Raw genomic sequence first — 10634 nt, 5'->3', positions numbered from 1 at the left:
TAATCAGTCCAGCTTAAATTTAAACCTTGTCAGGTATCTTTACTTAATATGTATAACTATAAATAGTAATAAGACACAAGGAGTCATGAATGGTACAAGTCCTAATGCACACCTGGGGTTGTTGTGAGTCACAAGCCGAAGGGCTAGATGATCATGCCTGGCTAAATATAAGTGAAATCCATTTCTGCAGAAAAAACATCATCCTAACTAGTAAAAGAAGGGTTCTTCAACGGTTTTTTATTAATATCTAGAAATATTTTGCATGGCACTCTTAAGTTACAACCAGTAATCAAGTATCAGAACTAGTAATCTTCAGCAGAACAATGCTGTGAAACATAACAATGATACTTCTTTATAAATGCATAGTGTCACTGTTATCATTTACACACAAAAAGTAGAACTTAGTCAACTTTATGGACAATAAATAGACTGTAACTCTTCTTATTTTAACTAGTCTAGAGATGTCCAAATTTCAAGCCCACACATAAGATGGGTATTTCTGAATCTACAAATATGACCATATATTGGTCACTATTTTAAAATATTAAAAATTATGAAACAAATTTCAACAATAATCTATTACTTAGACTGGCTTCATGGTGCAGGAGGCTGGAACACTGACTATGACCTTGTAGTCTGAGGTTTGATCAGGAGCTCCAGCACTGGAGGAGCCAGGCAGGGAGGGAGAGGATAACAGTGCATGGTCTCATTGCCTCTTCTGGAGGAGGGAAGGGTTGCATCCCCTTAATTGGGACACACCAGATATGTGTGCTTTCTCTGGTGAAGACCAAGAAACCACCTCCCATGCTTCAGGGGCATGGGGATGCATAGAGGGAAATGTCCTTTGTAGTTGTCCAGGAAGTGTCCCTTGAGGTCAGCCCATTAACCACCCCTTTCACTTGTATTATCGCAAGAGTACATTGAGACATCAAGGCAAAACCATAAATAACTCAAACCACCCCAGTGTCTACCATAATGACTTCCTCACTTTTGTGATGTGAAATGACTGGTCCAATCAATCAGGAGAGGGGTGATAATTGGCAGGCAGTAGGGGCAAAATGCAGGAAAAAACAGAATTCTAGTACTTAAAATTACATGACACCCTGAGAAAGCTTTGTTACTGATGAATTTATTTCAGGTATTGCAAATGTCAACCCTTTCTGTAGGAGTCCCAGTTCTTTTTGATTTAAAGCATATGCGGGCTTATCATTATGAGTCAGTTTATATGAGTGGGTCTTTGTTTTCTGATGAACATGCCGATCTTCAGTTCCTCCGCAAGTTGCAAGATCTTTTGATGCATTCTGTAAGGCTGCCATGTATCGTTTTCTTCTGTTCATCTTGTAAATCTCTATACGTTTTTCTTCTGCAACTGGGTCATCAAGAATGCCATCCCATCTCAAGCTTTCATTCAGCTGATTAGACAAACTCTGATCTACACTGCTGGAGAAGTCCTTGCTTTCTACAGGCTTATAGCTTCTGCATTTCACTTGATATAGCTCTTTCTCTGTGTTCTGAACATCAGACTTTTCAAAGGAAGCCACAGTCAATGACTGATGTTTGCAGTTTTTCTTCTGAGGCTTATCTGTTGACAAACAAAAAAACACATATGCATGAATTATATTTTTCTTAACCTCCTAAAATATAATTTAACAGTGTAGGAAACTGTAGAAAATCAAACCAGTCCATATAAGTTGAGGGGTGGTATCACTATCAACTACTTCATCTTAGTGACCAAATTCATGTTGCACCCAAAAGTGAGAAGTGGTGCTCATAAAGTCAACCTTATTATGCAGATACTGTGATGAAACGGAATGCAATACATTCCAAAACAGAAATTCTTACACTAGTCCATACTGAGCTTTTTCTAATTTGGAAGACAGTGACTGAAAGATGGGAAAACTAGAATCAGGTTAGATTTATACGTTGTTTCATCTACAGATGTAAAAACACTATGTCAAGTTTATCCCAGAATGTATGATTAGAGTCAATATCTACTGACTACTGTAAAACTAAAGCCAAGTTGAGTAATTCAAAGTATAACTCCCATACCTCTCACCTGTACAAAGTTTCGCAGAATGTCCAGATTTTTGGCTCATATTTTTGGTCTGTTCCTCATAAAATTTGTGGTTTTCTGGCAAATCACTAGGATGATCTGAGGATAAAAGTCACTAAATAATAACATACAGTTGAGTTTCAGACTTCAAATCCCTCAGAAAATGTACGTTAAAACAAACCCTGTTGCTCTAGCAACTTTCTAAGTTTATGAGCAACATTTAAAATATGTGCCTATTTTTGGGCCTTTGTCCCCCCATTTAGTCGGGCTTTGTCCAGATTTCTTGCACCAAGAGGTTGAGAGGTATTCCAATGATACAGACATGAACAGTGATACAAGCAATCAGTTTAACTTATGTTGTGATTAGCAATCAAGACCTACCACATAGCATATACTCATTTATAGCTTTGTAGCCATTTTTGTTGTTGCAAAAAACACCACAGCTTTGATGAATGATCTGCATTGTAGCCTCCTTTATGTGGCACACATACTGTGATTCTTAATCGTCAAGACATTATTGCACCTTTACAGACACTATACCAAGCACTGAATTTTCTGTTGTCCTTCTGTTTCAGCAAAAGGAAACCACCCCAGCATCAGTTTGCCTATTTAATACAGATGACTTTATGGTTTCAGCATGCAATTACTTCCATCATTTTCATGGTATCTTTTTATCTCATTAAGCCTTCTTAATTGTTTCTTCATATATCTAAGACCAGGCACCAGTAACGTTCCTTCTATCATGAACTGTTTCCTTTCCTTTATGCCACTTTTTGGACAAAAAGATAACTGCATTTCTTTTCGCTTCACCAAAGGGTTCATTGTCTATGGCCATGCTTTGAATGGAGCACTCTGCCTAGTAACATATTCTCAAACCTCAACAAAGTTTGGACTTGGAGCAGCACATACCCCTTCAAAACACTCTAGCAGATAACAGGAAAGGCAAATAACATATTGCAATTAGCCAACTGAGTTATACTGTGTATATTCACCTTCAGTGAAAACCTTCTTCAGACAATGGTTGGTGAAATTAGGCCCAGATGGGTCTGACACATGTTCTGCATTGCTGCTGTAAAGAATAATGTTAAGTGGCATTTAGTTATTAGTCAGTAAAGTACAATCATTCTCTCTCCAGCTATTTTTAAACTGTATAAGTACCACAAATTCATTTTAGGTAAAATGGAACCCTACACAAAGGACTCCATGACACCCCACCACCATACATCAGTTCTCTCCTGCAACCCCAAGTGTTTCCTGCACACCCATTTTCCCCCATTCTGGCCTCTCCAAATATATTATTTAATTCTTGTTTTTCTATCTTCATATTTTATCCTAGTCTTCAGCTTTTCCCTCCACCCTTTCAACATACACTAACTGTGCAAGACTGCACTGTAATAATTGCAGAGGAAATAACAATAAAAGAGGTCTGTAAGATACTAGACGTTCAGAAGACGCATGACCCTAAAGTATTCTTATGTACATTTTAATGATTTTTATAAACTTTTCATCTGACAATGGTCTGAACAAAAAGCATAAGAAAGGAAATAAATTAGTTTTCACACCTTCTACTTTAACCTAAGTTTAGCTATTGTTTTTTTTCCCTGATAAGTGACACACTGCAGTGGTGATGTCCATCCATAAGGGTGACCTTACAAGTGACCTGGGTAATTATAGACCTATCAGCCTTATAAGCCTCATCTGCAAAGCTGGTGAAAGTATTACAAATGATCGACTAAACTGTGATATTAAGAATTTTGTTAGACTTGGCCTCTAACAATTTGGCCTTGAGAAAGAAGAGTAAATCTTATCTATTTAATCTGGTAATCTTCCCCAAAATAGTTATGGAGGCTGTAAATGGTGGCCATGTCATGCAAGTGTCATATCTTGACCTGGCCAAAGATTATGACACCCTTCCCCAAATTGGCATCATGCAAAAACTTAATACTTTAAAATTTATCCCTATGTGGTAAGATGCATAGCAAACTGGCTGAAAGACAGAACCACATGGTATGAATTGCATGTGCCTTATCAGAACGTGTGAAAGTAACCACAGGTGTCCCTCAATGCTTGGTGCTAGAACCTCTACTGTTAGGCATTTGCTTCTCATATCTCCAAGCAGAGATCCAAGACCTCTGCCCAACAGAGTTTGCAGTTGACTGTAAACTGGGGATTGATGCTGAGTGACCCTATGACATTCAGACTCTCCAGAATAAAGTCTAACTAGTAAAATCTTGATGTACTAAAAATGGGCTCAAGCTAAATGTTAATATCTGTAGTATCAACACTTTTGTTATGCAATCCCTCTTCACATTAAACTGTATTGACAATGTATCACAGCAAAATGAAAATGTAGTCCAAGGTACTTGGGTTGATAGCTCCCTCTCTTTTGACCGTCATGTAACAATGGCTGTCAGAAATCCCTTTTATTTAGCCTAACTAATTGGCAAAGGAATTACTCCCTTTTACTATGCACCCGCGGTGGTGGTGCTGCGGTAGCGTTGTTCCCTCACAGTAAGACGCTGTCCGGTTCGATTCTCAGCTAGAGCGTCTTCTGCGTGGAGACATGCGTGAATGGGCGTACCTTCATTGAAGGTTGTGCATCAGGCCTGGCAAGCCAGTATGTAAAAATCAACTGCCAATCATTAGCGGACCGGAGTTCCGCTGTGGCGACCCCTAACCAGGAAAAGCCGAAAGACACAAATAAACTCCCTTATACTATGCATTGATTCAGCCAATTATTGAGCACTATGCCCCCATTGGTATGCATCTCACTAAATGCATCATACAATTAGAAAGACCCCAAATGTTTATAACCAAAAAGATCACAGTCATAAAGTCCCAGCACTAGTAACAGAGTCTGGAAGCTCTATCTTTTTATTCAGCATCTTATGGATTTTTGAGAGGAGATTTTTGTGTTGCTTAACTTGCCATTAGAGACAAGATTTTCCTTGGCTTCCTGTTTTTCTGCAAGTCCAGTATCTCCACCAATATTGAAACCAGTGACTTACATCTTCACCAACAGGTTAATAAAACATGGTGAAGGCACAAGTTTATAACCCACAGCCTCCCAGACCTCTGGAAGACTCAGTGGCCTTGAAATATTTATGAATGCATGAATCTACAGTGTTTTCCACCATACTTTCTACAGACCCTAACTCATCAAGACTGCAGTGTAATAACTGTGAAGGAAATAATTTAATTAATTACGGGTTTGGGGCTGCTAGGTCTCTAGAAGCCACAGGGTTTTAGATGCTCTGATGTATTTCAAAGCTTTCACCAGTCTTGGTGCAGAGAATTAAGGGCGTGACCTATTAACAAGCTGTTTCCTGTAGTCCAGGGTTTGATTCCGTCCGTTCAACCTCTTTTTACTTACTGTGGGACACTGAACAAGTCACTTAACAAGACAGTGCTCTGAACCAACTGAAAAACTGCGCAAGACTCCTCAATAGTCTCCTTGACCTTAAGTGTTTGTTTTCCTTCTTTATTACCTCCTCATCTAGTGTCTGTGTTTTCATAGCTACACAGCTGGAATGCAGTGACAAAAACATAAAAATAACACATGATTTCAAATGTCACAAAGTATAATGCTTTAGACCAGCCACCATGTCATTGTTGGCTTCAACTCCTTCTGAAGGGGAACAGCATTTCCTCACAGCATGAAGCAGCACAGAAGGAGGGCACCAGTCATCTGCACTGAGGTAATCCCTTTTTATACTCTACATTTTTCCCTATTTGCTTCGTTTTTTTAATCCTCTATCAAAGTGTTTAAATCCACCATGCAGTTTATAATTTTTTACTACAGTTTTATGAATGGATTAGCTGCTCTTTACAGAATTTTGCTACTATACCAATTATACATAATTGCTGCACTTTTTTGCCATTTTTTGTAGATTCTATACCAACTATACCTAATTGCTGCACTTTATTATTTCTGCTCCAGTTCATTTGCTGGTCATAGCAACAATATTTAAATGTTTACTTTTGACATCATTGCACTTTGTTTATTGCTCTTGACTAAGTTTGTCTGTAATTCAGTTTGTATTTAGATTCTGTAAGCGTTTAACCAATATTTTATTGCTTGTGACTGTGTTATTTGGGAATCAAACTATTGTACACCTTATTGCTTGGAATTGTTGTGATTGCAGTGAATCTTAAAGTTCTAGTTATTGGTGACTCCATTGTTGGGCACACTGACTCTGCACTCTTCAGAATGGACAAAGAGAAGGTTACCCTTAGCTGTCTTTCTGGTACTAGGATCAGAGACATCACAAAGGCCATCCAGACCATTTACCATCCAAACTGAGAGTGTAATTGTGCAGTTTTCCATATGCTGGTGAATAATCATAAGTGCCCCACCCTGAAGAAGATGCTGACACACGTTAGGTAGTATGTTTTGAAGGACAGAACGTCACTAGTATTGACAAGTACATTACCTTCACCAAGAATGAACACCACATAAAAAGAAAAAGTTATTGGCTTTAACAATCAACTCATTAACTGGCATCATTCTTGGGGAACAAGTATGTTGCCTGGGGTGATATCAATAGGCCTTCCTGCTTTGCTAGGGATGTCCTACACCTCACTTCCCATGGCTTTAACATACTGGCCAAATGTTTTGTTTCTACCACAATGCCTTTTTTTAGGCAAAATTCAACTGATGGACACATCCATCGACTAAATTTGAGGGAAGCTCTGCTTTATGACGAAAGTTTAATCAATAAAACATCTCATCTTCAGACCTTCCTTATCTTCAGCAATATTTATGTTTGTATAGTCATAGAAACTTGATTTCAGAATAGTGGCAACAAATACGTAAAATAAGGGGGTAGTTCTCTTGCCTATGAATTGTGTTACCACACAGGTAAGAATAAGATAAATAGGGATGGAGCATAGAGCACAAGGCCATCTGGAAGGTAGACATGAGGCCTAAATCCCTCCCCCTAGAAAGACATGAGTACACTTTCCAACTACAGCATGCACTAGCACAGAAGACCTAGTTGTAGAAATACTTAAACTGTTTAATTTTAAATACAGATTATAGTGGGTAATCTACAGGTGAAATAGTATATGCACATTACTGTATAACATAAATATATAAATAAATAAAACAAATCAATAGGTTCATTGACAAATGTAATGTCTTTACCTGAAAATTAAGTATAGTTTTTACCAGTATTCCAATGTGAAACTGATGAAGAGGAATTCATATTTGAAGTACTAAGTATTATCATTATGGTGTATCTTTATTATGGTAACAACAATACGTATAAGTCAGTTTGAATGCAATGCACAAGAAAGTATGCATTGTAGTATATGGAGTGTATAACTTTAAATATGCTAATGCATAGATACATTGAATGGAGAAGAAGTCCTGGAAGTATTTAATATTTAAAATTTTCTTGAACAGGAGGAAGACAAAATAGCAGCAATTACAGAGAAGTTTATGAACTATTATGAGTCAAGAGAAACATTGCCATCTGTTTGCTATTTGCTCTTTACAATGGCATGAGGTCCCACAAAAATTATAGATGCTTATGTCACTGAGGTAAAGAATCAAAAGAGTGAATTTGGTGAGTTGCATCATTCATTAATAACAGAATGGTTTATGCTACAAAAATTAATAAAACAAGGGGTATGCTATTAGGACAAGTGAACTTAACCTTATCAAAAGCTGTGGATGTATTTAAAACTAGGAAAATTTCTAGTACACTTTAAAAAGAATTAGCTGAAAAAATGGAAGTGTGTAAGATAAAATGTGAGTAAAAATATAAAAATTAGAAACAAAGTGTTGCAACAATCATGGTTATGAAAGAAAAAATCGTCAGAATATGCAGTGCAACAGTAATGCAGGCAGGAAAGGAAACCTGAGACATACAAAAAATATGCATTTGAAATTTAAGCCTCTTCTACTAGCTGCTGCTACAGGTATGAGAGTAAGTGGTGTCCTGCTTTTTATCAATTTTTGTAGAATCTTTCAGAAATTTTGAAATTTGGTTGGTGTGGTGAATGGGGCTGGTTGGTTTTATTTGCAATGATATTGTTTTGTGGTAGGTCATTTCAGTGTTGTTGAACAATCTGAGACAGTTTCAAGTCTTTTCAGGATGCAAAATTAGTGAGGATAGAGCAAAGGCAATGTCTGTAAGCTGCGTGCCTATGCATGAATTGGTTTAGTGGTTTGTGGGGACATGATCAGATTAAATACTTGGAAGTATGAGTTGGTGGGGATTCTATTGTGGCAGCTAAGCATGTGTGGGAGGAGACTAAACAAGACATGGTACAGAGGCTAAGAAACTGGACACTCTCTTTTATGGATGTGGATGGCAAGATACAGGTGGTAAGGATATTTATGATCCCTTTGTTTTTTTTATACGGTCAGGCATGTTTTTGCCGAACCAAGGAGAAGTAGTGTATAGTAATTAATAAAGTGTTGAAGGATTTTATCTGGGAGGGGAAGAGGTTAGGAGTCGTATGGAATGGGTTGGTCTTTCCAGTGGAGAAAGGTGGTTTGTGCTTACCTGGTTTAGGGGGATATTTTAGAGTTACACAGTTCAGACTCCTAAACATAGTAAAAGCAGAGAGCTGTGGTTCAGGTTGGAAAGAAATGGTGATGAAACGGGGGCGGAATGGGTGGGGACTCAAGAAATAAGGAGAGACTAGGATTTTGGATACAGATCTTTAAGGAGAATAACAATAACTATACATAATACTATATTCATAAACTAAGCCAACATGGAAATGGAGAAAGAAGATTTTGCCAATAGGGATGACTGCAATTAGGGATACAATATTAGGCAATAGGGGACTGGAATTTACTAGTGAAAACTGGCAAAAGAACCAAGGTATTGGGAGCAAATAATTAGAGAGGGAAAGGTAATAGAATGGGAGGAGGCCAAGAATACATTTGAACTGCAGGTTAGAGACTGCTTTCCCTTTCAAGGATTGATATCAGAATATAGGCAAAGAGAAAATAATAGGGGGAGCCTAACTGAGAGACCAGCACAAGTAGAATTTTAAGTATAATATAGAACCAGAGCTGCTGTTAAAAATGGATAATCAGTAGGGCATATACAATACTGCTTGATAACTATAGGAATCAACCAGAAGAGGTTAAAAAGGATTGGGAAGAAAGAACTGGATAAGCAATTCCCAAAGAAACAATGGGAGGATATATGTATGGCTTTCAAATATGCAACAAAGTCTAGAAAATTTAGGAATTTTGCATGGACATTTTTGCATAGGTATTCTTATAACCCAAACAGACACCAAAGAATTTTTTCCTCAAGTAGATTGCAAATTTTGGGGTGTGATGGGGAAAAAAGCAATATTTGGGAACATATTTTTTGGAAGTGTAATGAGTTGGCAAGCTTTAAACATTCCCTGCAGACTACTCTGTCAGAAATACTGGGTGAGCAAATTGGTGTAACTAAGGAAATTATTATTTTTTTTTTGAGCTGTGGTATAAAATCTGAATTGTGTACACATGGTAAGATTGCTGAGTTTAATTCTGTTGGCTGCCAAAACGCAGTTACTAGAAAAGGGAAATCAGTGTCTAAACCAAATGTACTAGAAGTACTGAATATAGTAACAGAGATAAAAGAATTGACAGTGGGATCTTTAGAAAAGAGTAGGAGCAAATTACATAGACAAAATGGGAATTGTGAGAATAATACATACAGAATAATGTTTTGGAGGAGGAATGAGGTTTGAAGGAGGGCAAAAACTGAATGAGTGTAATGTCCAATTGTCATTGACTGTTTAGAAAATATGTGATGTATAATGTTTGCAACTGAAAATATGTCAGTATAGTTTGTTTTCAATTGACAGAGCTACTCTGTTTTTAGGTCTATATTATAGCATCGAATGTTTAGGTTCTCGAACAACTAAACGTCGACCCCTAAACGTCAAAAGCTACAAACCGCGAACATCAATTATGCAAATTTTTTTACAGGGAAAAAAATTTGCTTGGCCATCATCGGGAATTTGCCCTTCTCCTCGATGTAGTGAGATCTCGGAGTTGGTATATTTTGTTGGAGGGTGGGGTGGGGGGCACAGCCCCCCACTTGAGTAGGGTTTGAAATTATGTTTTGTTTTCCACCGGCCAAGCAAATTTTTCCCTTGTAAAAAAATTTGTGTAATTGGCCATTTGCGGTTTGTAGCTTTCGACATGTAGGGGTCGACATTTAGGTGTTCGACAAACTAAATGTTCCATGCTATAATATAGACCCCTGTGTTTGGCATCCTTTGCCAGAGATCTAGAGTGTTTCTGCTTGAATCCAAGCCATCCCAAGATAGGCACAAGAAATTAAGTTTATTTTTAGTTTAATCTGCACTTTTCAATTGTATTTTACTGTTCTACTCTATTAATTTGTGCTTTTTTTTACTGTTTTTACTGTTTGTGCCTACTTCATTATCTGCACTTGTTTTGCACAGAAATATTGCTTAGTTAGCATAGTCTAGATCCAGACTTGCTGAATCTAGCCTGGTTTCCATACACTTGAACTCAAAACCAGACATCTTACATTTAGAAGGGCTCCCCTGCACCCTTGTGAGAGAAGAGTGTGGATATAGCCTTGTCTGAGCT

At 37.6% G+C, this 10634-nt stretch overlaps 1 protein-coding gene across 1 annotated transcript in view; it reads right to left on the bottom strand.

Moving 5' to 3' along the window:
* Nucleotides 1–217: 217 nt before the first annotated feature.
* Nucleotides 218–10634, bottom strand: part of CCHR13.PART0H17orf97 (chromosome chr13.part0 C17orf97 homolog) — a 69215-nt gene continuing 58798 nt past the window's right edge. Inside the window, exon 2 of the mRNA XM_044054288.1 lies at nucleotides 218–1582. Within this exon, the coding sequence (XP_043910223.1) occupies nucleotides 1092–1582 (491 nt within the window). The 3' untranslated portion in view covers nucleotides 218–1091. The remainder of the gene's footprint in view (nucleotides 1583–10634) is intronic.

Source organism: Protopterus annectens, chromosome 13.part0 (assembly GCF_019279795.1).
Source record: "Protopterus annectens isolate FY-2018-M chromosome 13.part0, PAN1.0, whole genome shotgun sequence".
Classification (NCBI taxonomy): domain Eukaryota; kingdom Metazoa; phylum Chordata; order Ceratodontiformes; family Protopteridae; genus Protopterus; species Protopterus annectens.
The sequence above is the reverse complement of the archived record's forward strand: the minus strand, read 5'-3'. Positions and strand labels throughout refer to the sequence as shown.